The 11255-nt window shown below is 42.0% G+C and overlaps 1 protein-coding gene across 1 annotated transcript in view; it reads right to left on the minus strand.

Annotated features, from left to right (window-relative positions):
- TPX2 (TPX2, microtubule-associated) overlaps positions 1 to 11255 on the minus strand; it is a 62251-nt gene that overhangs the window by 38324 nt on the left and 12672 nt on the right. The window contains exons 3-4 of the mRNA XM_011960631.1: positions 5626 to 5801; positions 2989 to 3111 (exon numbers count right to left, since the gene is read on the minus strand). Of these exons, the coding sequence (XP_011816021.1) occupies positions 2989 to 3111; positions 5626 to 5731 (229 nt within the window). The 5' untranslated portion in view covers positions 5732 to 5801. The remainder of the gene's footprint in view (positions 1 to 2988; positions 3112 to 5625; positions 5802 to 11255) is intronic.

The following is an 11255-nucleotide window of genomic DNA, read 5'->3' on the forward strand; positions in this document are numbered from 1 at the left end:
AGACCAAGACTCTGTCTCAAGAGAAAAAAAAGAAGAAAGGAAGAAAGAAAGAAATCCTAAAATTCACATGGAACCACAAAAGACCCCATGTAGCCAAACTAATCCTATGCGAAGAGAACAAAGCTGGAGGCATCAAACTACCAGCCTTCAAAATACATTACAAAGCTAGAGTAACCATAATAGCATGGTACTATCATAAAAACAGACGCACAGATAAATGGAATAGACAGAGAACCCAGGAACGAATCCACATATTTATAGCCAACTGATTTTTGACAACAGCACCAAGAACATTCCTTGGGGAGGGAACAGTCTTTTCAATAAATGGTGCTAGCTTTGGGAGGCTGAGGTGCTAGGATTGTTTAAGCCCAGGAATTCTGAGACAAGTCTGGGCAATAGAGTGAGACCTCATCTCTAAAATAAAATTTAAATTTGAAAAATCAATAAATGGTGCTGATCAAACTAGATATTTAAATGTAGAAAAATGAAACCAGACACCTATTTCTTACCATACACAAAAATCAACTCAAGGCCGGGCGTGGTGGCTCACACCTGTAATCCCAGCACTTTGGGAGGCCGAGGCGGGCGGATCACAAGATCAGGAGATCGAGACCACAGTGAAACCCCAACTCTACTAAAAATACAAAAAATTAGCTGGGCGCGGTGGCGGGCACCTATAGTCCCAGCTACTCAGGAGGCTGAGGCAGGAGAATGGCGTGAACCCGGGAGGTGGAGCTTGCAGTGAGCCGAGATGGTGCCACTGCACTCCAGCCTGGGGGACAAAGCGAGACTCCATCTCAAAAAAAAAAAAAAATCAACTCAAAATGGATTAAAGACTGATATGTAAGACCTTAAACTATGCAGCAACTAAAAACATCAGGGAGGCCGAGCGCGGTGGTTCACGACTCTGATCCTAGCACTTTGGGAGGCTGAGGTTGCAGTGAGCTGAGATAGTACTACTGCACTCCAGTCTGGGTGACAGAGTGACCACCCAGATCACTTGAGGATCACTTGAGGTCAAGAGTTCAAGACCAGCCTGGCCAACATGGCGAAAACCCATCTCTACTAAAAATACTAAAATTAGCTGGGTGTGGTGGTGCGCACCTGTAGTCCCAGCTACTCGGGAGGCTGGGGCATCTGGGAGGCGGAGGTTGCAGTGAGCTGAGATAGTACTACTGCACTCCAGTCTGGGTAACAGAGTGAGACTGTCTCAAAAATAAATAAATAAAGTAATAAAATAAAAACAGGTGAAATACTTTAGGACATGGTTCTGGGAAAAGATTCTATGAACATGACCTCAAAAGCATAGGCAACAAAAGCAAAAGTAGACAAATGGGATTATATTAAATTTAAAACTTTCTGCACAGCAGGGTAAACAATCAACAGAGTGAAGAGACAACTAAAGAATGGGAGAAAATATCTGTTAACTATTCATTAAAGAAGGGAGTAATATCCAGAATACACAAGGAACTCTAACTCAACAGCTGGACAAATGAGCTGAATAGACATCTCACAAAAGAACACATACAAATGGCAAACAGGTATGTGAAAAAATGCTCAACAACACTAATCATCAGGGAAATGCAAATTAAAAATCACAATGAGATAGCCTTTCATCCCAGTTAGAATGGATACTATGAAAAATGTTAAAAATTTTTCTGCATCTCTGAGGATGCAGAGAAAGGGGAACTCTTATATATTGTTAGTAGTAAAGTCAATTCGTACAGGTATTATGGAAAACAGTATGGAGGCTCCTCAAAAAATTAAAAATATAATTACCATATGATCCAGCAATCCCATTACTGGTTATATATCTAAGAAGAAGGAAATCAGTACATCGAAGAGATATCTATCTGCAGTCCTATGTTTATTACAGCACTGTTCACAATAGTCAAGATATGGAATCAACTGAAGTATCCATCAACAGATGAACAGATAAAATGTGGCATATACATACAATGAATACTATTTAGCCATAAAAAAGAATGAAATTCTGTCGTTCACAGCAACATGGATGAACCTGAAGGACATTACATTAAGTGAAATAAGTAGGCATAGAAAGATAAATATCGACCGGGCGCTGTGGCTCACGCCTGTAATCCCAGCACTTTGGGAGGCCGAGGCAGGCAGATCATGAGGTCAGGAGATCCAGACCATCCTGGCTAACACAGTGAAACCCCGTCTCTACTAAAAATACAAAAAATTAGCCAGGCGTGGTGGCAGGAACCTGTAGTCCCAGCTACTCGGGAGGCTGAGGCAGAAGAATGGTGTGAACCCAGGAGAAGGAGCTTACAGTGAGCCAAGATCGTGCCACTGCACTCCAGCCTGGGCAGCAAAGCAAGACTCCATCTCAAAAAAAAAAAAATCAGATACATAACTCAAATAATTCTTGTACAATGGCAAGCAGTACAGTCTTCTTTTTTGCTGTTTTATTTCCCACCCAGACCCAGGTTAGGTTACATTAAATCTTGTCATAAAAAGAAAACGGTTATGTATCTGGCAATAAAATTCTATGTTAGCCTCCGGGCACAGTAGCTCACACCTATAATCCTAGCACTTTGGGAAGCTGAGGAAGGAAGATCACTTGAAGCCCAGAGGTCAAGATCAGCTTGGCTAGCAAAACTCCTTCTCTACTAAAATTTTTTAAAAATCAGCCAGGCATGGTGGTGAGCACCTGTAGTCCCAGCTACTAAGAGCTCAGGAGTTTGAGGCTGCAGTGAGCTATGACTGTGTCACTGTACTCCAGCCTGGGTGACAGAACCAGACCCCATCTTTAAAAAAAAAAAAAAAAAAAATTCTGTTAGCTTAAGCTCCAAGAGATTTTTTTTTAAGTGTAGCACATCGTTAGTTTTACATTCATCATGAAATGAATTAGCCCATTTCACCAATAATAAAGAGAACATTTAGGTAGTTTTCCCAGATCCTCAGGCTTCTAAGACACTGTCCTACCATTCTGTCAAAGAGCTTTTTTCTAAGATGTTTTCTTACCTGGTTTCAAAGGTGTAACAATAGCTTGCTGAAGATTAGCCTTTCTCAAAGGAGTTTTGCCCTGAAAAAGCCCTCCAGTTCCATTCTTCCCCAGTAACTTATTCTCCAAATTGGCCTTCTCCTCTGTGAAAAGGGAAGATCATCATTGTGCAAACAATCAGCAAGGAAGCAAAACAAATCACTATCACGCACTTAAAATGCAAACTACAGCTCCGTACCAGTACACTTCCAACTCATGTGGCAAGTACAAGCAAAGTTCTAGCAATCAAAAGAAAAAGTACATATTACACATCAGACATAGGCTATAAAAACAACCACTAAAAAACTGGCAACATTAAACGATGTATGATAAAAAAGAAAAAGTACAGATTCTGCATTGTGAATAACTCCTTATCTTTGTTTGGTACCCATTTAGGGTCATACAAACATGAATTAGCTTTATCTACCCCCTAAATACATCATGTTCCTCTTAAAGAAAACCATAACCAGCTGGGTGTGGTGGCTCTTGCCTGTAATCCCAGCACTTTGGGAGGCCAAGGTGGGCGGGTCACAAGGTCAGGAGATCGAGACCATCTTGGTCAACACGGTGAAACTCCGTCTCTACTAAAACACAAAAAATTAGCTGGGCATGGTGGCACGTGCCTGTAATCCCAGCTACTTGGGAAGCTGAGACAAGGGAATCGCTTGAACCTGGGAGGCGGAGGTTGTGGTGAGCTGAGATCGAGCCACTGCATTACAGCCTGGCGACAGAGCAAGACTCCATCTCAAAAAAAAGAAAAAGAAAATAGTAATCATCAAAAACTCTAGGGCTTACAAGAGACATTGTATAGTCTTACAGTTTCCTCCTCACTGGGGTGGTGGGAGGAATAAGGGGTGTGTGAGGGTAGAGCTGAGCTATGTTTTCTCAAGAAATTTTATCTTAGATTCTACTGTGCCCAGAAGTCAGTACAAAGCAGTGAAGGGTCTGTTCTACCAACAGCCCACTGAAAAGTTTCAGGAATGCAGTGAGACACAGCAATAACTACCCTGTGCATGTACACTCTGACGGCAACTGTGTAAAAAGATGTGACTATTTATTTGAGTAATATATTAAAATAGAGGTAGTTTTGTTAGCCAAAAGAACTCTGGCAAAAACAAAAAATAAATAAATAATTTTTTAAACTAAGGTAGTTTTGGAAAAATAGTGGGGTCATTTTTTTTCTTCCAAATTGTATTTAACAGTATTCTTATGCTAATCTTTTCTCTTTTATTTTAAAGAAAAGCTTAGAAAAAGAAATCTTCAGACAGCCCAGCCATTTCCTTAGGGTTCCAGTGAAGCAAGGGCATGGGGAAGATCCCCGCAGGACAGCTGGCCCTTGTAGTTACCCTTCCTCCCCCACCACTTCCAACGGACTACTCCTCTCAGGATCCCCACTAGATGCCATTAAAGTCCTTTTCCAAAGGAATGGCACCTGCCATCACATTTGGACAGTGCATTATACGGATAAGTACAGCTGCAATGGACTCACTTCTGTTCCCCACCACGTATTGATAGTGATTTCTCCTAATAAGGAGGATGGAGACATGAGAGAAAGAATCAAAGGGGCCTCAACAACTAGTCTCAGATATTATTTCAAAGTAATATAAAAATGTAACTACATTCTTATTTACTGTTGGCCAAGCAAAACTGTTTCTGGGATTGGGTTCTTAGTAGCATAATCCTTCCATTTAAAAATGAATTGAGGGCCAGGGAAGTGGCTCACGCCTGTAATCCCACCACTTTGGGAGACCGAGGTGGGTGGATCATCTGAGGTCAGGAGTTCAAGGAGAGCCTGGCCAACATGGCAAAACACCGTGTCTCTACTAAAAATACAAAAATCAGCCGGGTGAGCTGGTGGGCGCTTGTAATCCCAGCTACTTGGGTGGCTGAGGCGGAATCACTTGAACACAGGTGGTGGAGGTTGCAGTGAGCCGAGAGTGTACCACTGCACTCCAGCCTGGGCAACAGAGTGAGACTCCAGTCTCGAAAAAAAAAAAAAAAAACATGAATTGAGGGAGGGGTGGCAGGAGGGAGGTGAGGGTAGTTATAAAAGAGCAATACAAGAGTTACTTGTGATACCAGAACTGTTCAATATCTTGACTGTGGTAGTAGACACATTAACCAACACAGGTGATAAAACCACAGAGAACTTAATACACATACAAGTGAAACTGGAGAAATCTGAGTAAAACTGGTAGATTGTATGAATGTCAACATTCTAGCTGTGATATAATCTATGCCTAATGATAGTAGAGAAAGTTTTTATGTGGCTGCCATCACTACAGACATATTTGAGCATACAGTTTTGCTGAACACTGGTTCATCTGAACTTTCCCGTATGTCCCTAAAGCTTAAATCTGCCATTCTGAACTACAAAACAACATATAATTTGTGTTTACAATCCATTCCCCAAATACTGGGCATTTCAACTATTCCCACAATATCATGGATGACAGAATGTCTTGGTGCAGAAAGGAGCTGATATTTTAGTTATTTTCTTGGTGCAGAAAGGAGCTGATATTTTAGTTCTTTTCTTGCAACCCCTTCTATTATTGAAAGGTCTTCAGCACAAAGTAAGCCATTAGTCCTTAAAATAGCCAGAGAAAGCAGGCACTTACCAAACCATGAATCTACGTTTTGAGTATCTCCTTCATCATCCAAGGATGAAAAATTGATGAAGTCCGAGGGGGCATCATAGGAATAAGAGCTTTTAACTTGTGACATTGTCTCCCACTTAGCACAGAAGAGCAGGTTTTTCCCAGTATTTGTACCACTTTTCTCAGCAGGTCACCTTCTGAGGAAACGAATGATTGCACCTAAATCTAAGTATATTCCCATCATTACTGAGGAAAGAAATGTTTGCACATAAATCTAAGTAAATTCCCATCATTACTTTGGTTTTACTATCACGGTGGTAAACCACCTAGAATTTACTGAAAATAGCCTTACTTTGTCCAATCAACCTAAAAATTAGTTTTTCAGGTAACTTAAAGATACTCCTTGAGGTAAATATGTTTGGAATTAGAAAGAAGTGGGCCAGACACAGTGGCTCATGTCTGTAATCCCAGCACTTTGGGAGGCAGGAGGATCACATGAGACCAGGAGTCCAAGTCCAGCCTACAAAACATAGAGAGACCCTGTCTCTAAATAAATAAAAATTATCTGTAAATATAATAGTTGACCCTGTCTCTAAAAAGATAAAAATTGTAAGTAGTTGACACTATCTCTAAAAAAATAAAAATTATCTGTAAGTAATCAGCAAATATAAAGAAAAAATTAAAATTAAAAATTAAAAATAAAATTTAGGCTGGGCACGGTGGCTGACACCTGTAACCCCAGCACTTTGGGAGGCCGAGGCGGGTGGATCACCTGAGGTTAGGGGTTCAAGACCAGCCTGGCCAACATGGCAAAACCTCATCTTTACTTAAAAAATACAAAAAAATTAGCTGGGCGTGGTGGCGGGAGCCTATAATTCCAGCTACTCGGGAGGGTAAGGCAGGAGAATTGCTTGAACCTGGGAGACGAAGGCTGCAGTGAGCTGAGATCACACCATTGCACTCTAGCCCGGGCAACAAGGGCAAAACTCCATCACAAAAAATAATAATAATAAATAAAAATAAAATAAATCGTAAAAACGATTTTTTTTTTTTGAGATGGAGTCTTGCTCTGTCACCCAGGAGGGAGTGCAGTGGCATGATCTCAGCTCACTGCAAGCTCCACCTCCCGGGTTCACGCCATTCTCCTGCCTCAGCCTCCCGAGTAGCTGGGACTACAGGCGCCCGCCACCACGCCCAGCTAATTTTTTGTATTTTTTTTAGTAGAGACGGGGTTTCACTGTGTTGGCCAGGATGGTCTCGATCTCCTGACCTCGTGATCCACCCGCCTCGACCTCCCAAAGTGCTAGGATTACAGGCAAGAGCCACCGCGCCCGGCCTTAAAAATGTTTTTTTAAAAGAAAGAGGCAAAGTCTGATAAGTATTTACACTGTGCTAGGTGTTTTACATTCACCATGTCATTATTTTCCCTCAATTTACCATTTTCTCATTTCTAGCCTTCTCTAGCCCAATTTATTCTCTCTCTGCCCTGAATAACCCAATTTCTAAAATACACCGCTAATTTTTATGCCTACCAACCAACAGCTTATCCATCATTCAAAGTCCAGTTCAAATCTCTGTGAACTCTTTCCCAATTTCCACCTATCATACAAAATTGTTGCCTCTCCAAAGCCAATCGTGCTTTGTTTACATCTCCGCTGTAACACTTACCATGCAATTTTATGTCAACTGTGTAAATGTCTCTCCGAGTATACTCGAAGTTCCTAAAAACAAAGATAGATTTTATTTACTTGTGTATATCTCATCCATCCATCAAGGTACTTAACACAGTGCATTATACATAGTAAGAGCTCAATATAGTTTTGCCAAATATAAATGGTCTTTTCTTAGAAATATTTTCAAAAAATACTATTTCTGAGTATAAAGAAGACGACTTTGAAACACACATAAGAGGCACAACATGCAGCATAGGAACAGAAGCAAGGATAAAGAAACAAGTTAAATAGGCCCCTCCCTACTCCTGTGTACGAAGTTTTGCACTCTATCCTGTGGAAACCTGTGTAGGTTTACAATCTGATCCTAGTCAAGCCCAATCTAGTTAATTAATAAAATAGCTGAAAGTAATCTGATAAATAGCCTAAAGGCCACACTCACTGGCCAATAATTTGCCGATGAAACCCAATGAGCCATTTGTCTTTTTTTTTTTTGAGACGGAGTCTCACTCTGTCGCCCAGGCTGGAGTGCAATGGCATGATCCTGGCTCACCACAACTTTTGCCTTCCGGGTTCAAGCAATTCTCCTGCCTCAGTCTCCCGAGTAGCTGGAATTACAGGCACCCACAGCCACACCTGGCTAATTTTTTGTTTTCAGTAGAGACAGGATTTCACCATGTTGGCCAGGCTGGTCTCAAACTCCTGACCTCAAATGATCCACCCGCCTCAGCCTCCCAAGTGTGGGCCACTGTGCCTGGACAGCCATTTGTTTTCATCTAGGGAACAACATGTACTCAAAAGTATCTGTACCTTAGAAGGGAGGTAGATGCCAGTAATCACCTGAATAAATGTTTATTTAAATTAATACCTTTCTAGTGGGGTGCAGTGGCTCACGCCTGTAATCCCAGCAGTTTGAGAGGCCAGGGCGGATGGATCACCTGAGGTCAGGAGTTTCAGACCAGCCTGGCCAACATGGTGAAACCCATCTCTACTAAAAACACAAAAAAATTAGCCGGGCATGGTGGCACATGCCTGTAATCCCAGCTACTTGGGAGGTTGAAACAGGAGAATCTCTTGAACCCAGGAGGGCAGAGGCTGCAGTGAGTCAAGATCGTGCCACTACACTCCAGCCTGGGTGACAGGGCGACACCCTGTCTCAAAAAAAAAAAAAGTTAATTAACACCTTTCTTTAAACCCTTATTATACAAATGCATGCTCATTTAAAAAAACAGACAAAAAGCTGTTATTTAAAAAAAAAAATAGGCCAGGCACGGTGTCTCACGCCTATAATCCCAATACTTTGGGAGGCCTATGCAGGTGTATCTCCTGAGGTCAGGAGTTCAGAGACCAGACTGGCCAACAAGGTGAAACCCTGTCTCTACTAAAGATACAAAAATTAGCTGGGCGTGGTAGCAGGTACCTGTAACCCCAGCCACTTGGGAGGCTGAGGCATAGGAATCCCTTGAACGCAGGCGGCAGAGGTTGTAGTAAGCACTGCACTCCAGCCTGGGCGACAAGAGCAAAACTCTGGCTCAAAAATGAATAAATAAATAATAAATAAATAAACCTATAATGCTACACTATTCTAGATGTTTTCTCCCTCTTATATATAAACTATTATTTTTTTAAATGAATCATTAACAGTTTGAATCTGCTTCAAATATTATGAATATTCTTGTATGTCAGTAAATATAGACATATCAATTAATGGCTGTAGCTGTTCCATAATTACTTATCCTTGATTTTCACCCTTTTTCCAATATTTTCACTTTAGATATTGCTAAAGCATCATCCTCGTAGCTAAATTTCTGTCCACATCCATAATTCTTCCCTTAAGATAACTCTTAAGAGGTGGAACTGCTGCGTCAAAGCTCTTGACACATACTGTGAAAATGTCCCTCAGAAGAAAACCACCCACTTACATTACCAGGAGTGTGCCAGTTCCCCTAACCCTCCCCAACTCTGGGCACTGCAGTGCTCATTTTCTCTAAACTATACCACATAAGCTATCCACTGAGATAAATCATTAGATTAGTTACCCCCAACCTACATAGCCACTCAGTGGTTTGGCCAGCATTTCATAGCTTCTCTCAGTGGACTAGGGCAATTCAGAAAGTACTTCTGGGCGCTGGGCATGGTGGCTCATGCCTGTAATCCCAGCACTTTGGGAGGACAAGGCGGATGGATTACCTGAGGTCAGGAATCTGAGAACAGCCCGGCCAACAAGGTGAAACCCCGTCTCTACTAAAAATACAAAAATTAACCAGGGGTGGTGGCTGCACCTGTAGTTCCAGCTACTTGGTGAGAATCACTTCAACCTGGGAGGCCGCAGTGAGTCCAGATTGCACCACTGCACTCCACCCTGGGGGCCAGAGCGAGACTCTGTCTCAAAAAAATAAAATAAAATAAAATAAAATAAATCAATAAAAATAATGTACTTCTGGTCCTTATAGTGTCTCAGAAATATCTGTTGTTGTTGGGTTTTTTTGTTTTGTTTTGTTTCTCTTTTTTGTTTTTTTTTGAGACGGAGTCTCCTCAATTACCCAGGCTGGAGTACAGTTGCACCATCTAGGCTCACTGCAAGCTCCGCCTCCTGGGTTCACACCATTCTCCTGCCCAGCCTCCCGATTGACTACAGGTGCCTGCCACCACGCCCGGCTAATTTTTTGTATTTTTAGTAGAGACAGGATTTCTCAGTGTCAGCTCGTGATCTGCCCGCCTCGGCTGCCCAAAGTGCTGGGACTATAGGCGTGAGCCACCGCGCCCGGCCTTTGTTTTTTGTTTTTGTTTTGTTTTGTTTGGAGACGGTGTCTTGCTCTGTCGCCCAGGCTAGAGTGTGGTGGCACGATCTTGGCTCACTGCAACCTCCACCTCCTGGGATTTTCTTCCCTCAGCCTCCCGAGTAGCTGGGGTTACAGGCACGTGCCACCATGCCCGGTTACAGGCCCGCCTCGGCCTCCCAAAGTGCTGGGATTACAGGTATAAGCAACTGCACCCAGCCAGAAACATTTGTTATAACAAATATTTCGTTTATACAGTGATATCAATCTAGACCCCAGAGAATGTCATCTTCCCACGGTCTCTCCGGTCTCTCCTATGTTCACCGAAGCCAGAATTCCACAAGTATCTTTGTAACAATGCTCTAATTGAGGTACTTAGTGTAGAAACATGATATTTTAGAATTGGGAGGAAACTTTGATTGACACCTAACCTTTGCAGGCTATAAGATATTAATTTAAAGCAAAAAGGGATTCTCCAAGATCACACAACAAAAATCCTAAGGATCATGGTAAAAACAGTTACCAGAGGTGTTCATTACATGCCAGGTGCTATGATGTACTAAATATGTATTCTTTCTGATAATCAGAACAATCCTGTAAAGCAGCAATTATTCCCATCCTAGAAGCTGAAGATCAGAAAGATTAAATGACTTGCCCAGTATCACACAGTTACAAAAAAACAGAGCCAGATCTAGACCTGAGGCTCCTGACTTCAACACAATGTTCTTTCTACACCCTTCTGCCCTCTTACCTTGTGAATTAAAGAAGTGTGTTCGTGAAGTTAAGCTCTCTATTTGCATAGAAAAGAATATGTATTTATTTCCAAGTAAATCCATTCTCCACAGTCTTCTATCTGGAATAGGGGTTCTTTAGTATTCCCATTCTGAATTTTCCTCTCACTTCCATTTCTACTTTCATTATTCAGCTTAACTCAATAAGCTTTTTGCCAGTGGTTCACAATAGTGTGTATTTGCTAGGGGCCATAAGCTGTAGGCTTAAAGATACCTGGGTTCCTTTCTCAGTAACATTCAAGTATGACACTCTATATCCTCACACAAAAAGTAAATGTAAGCAGCCAGGTGCGGTGGCTCACACCTGTAACCCCGGCACTTTGGGAGGCCGAGACAGGCGGATCACGAGGTCAGGAGATTGAGACCATCCTGGCTAACACGGTGAAACCCCGTCTCTACTAAAAAATACA

This window comes from Colobus angolensis, unplaced genomic scaffold, assembly GCF_000951035.1.
Source record: "Colobus angolensis palliatus isolate OR3802 unplaced genomic scaffold, Cang.pa_1.0 Scaffold114, whole genome shotgun sequence".
Lineage (NCBI taxonomy): Eukaryota > Metazoa > Chordata > Mammalia > Primates > Cercopithecidae > Colobus > Colobus angolensis.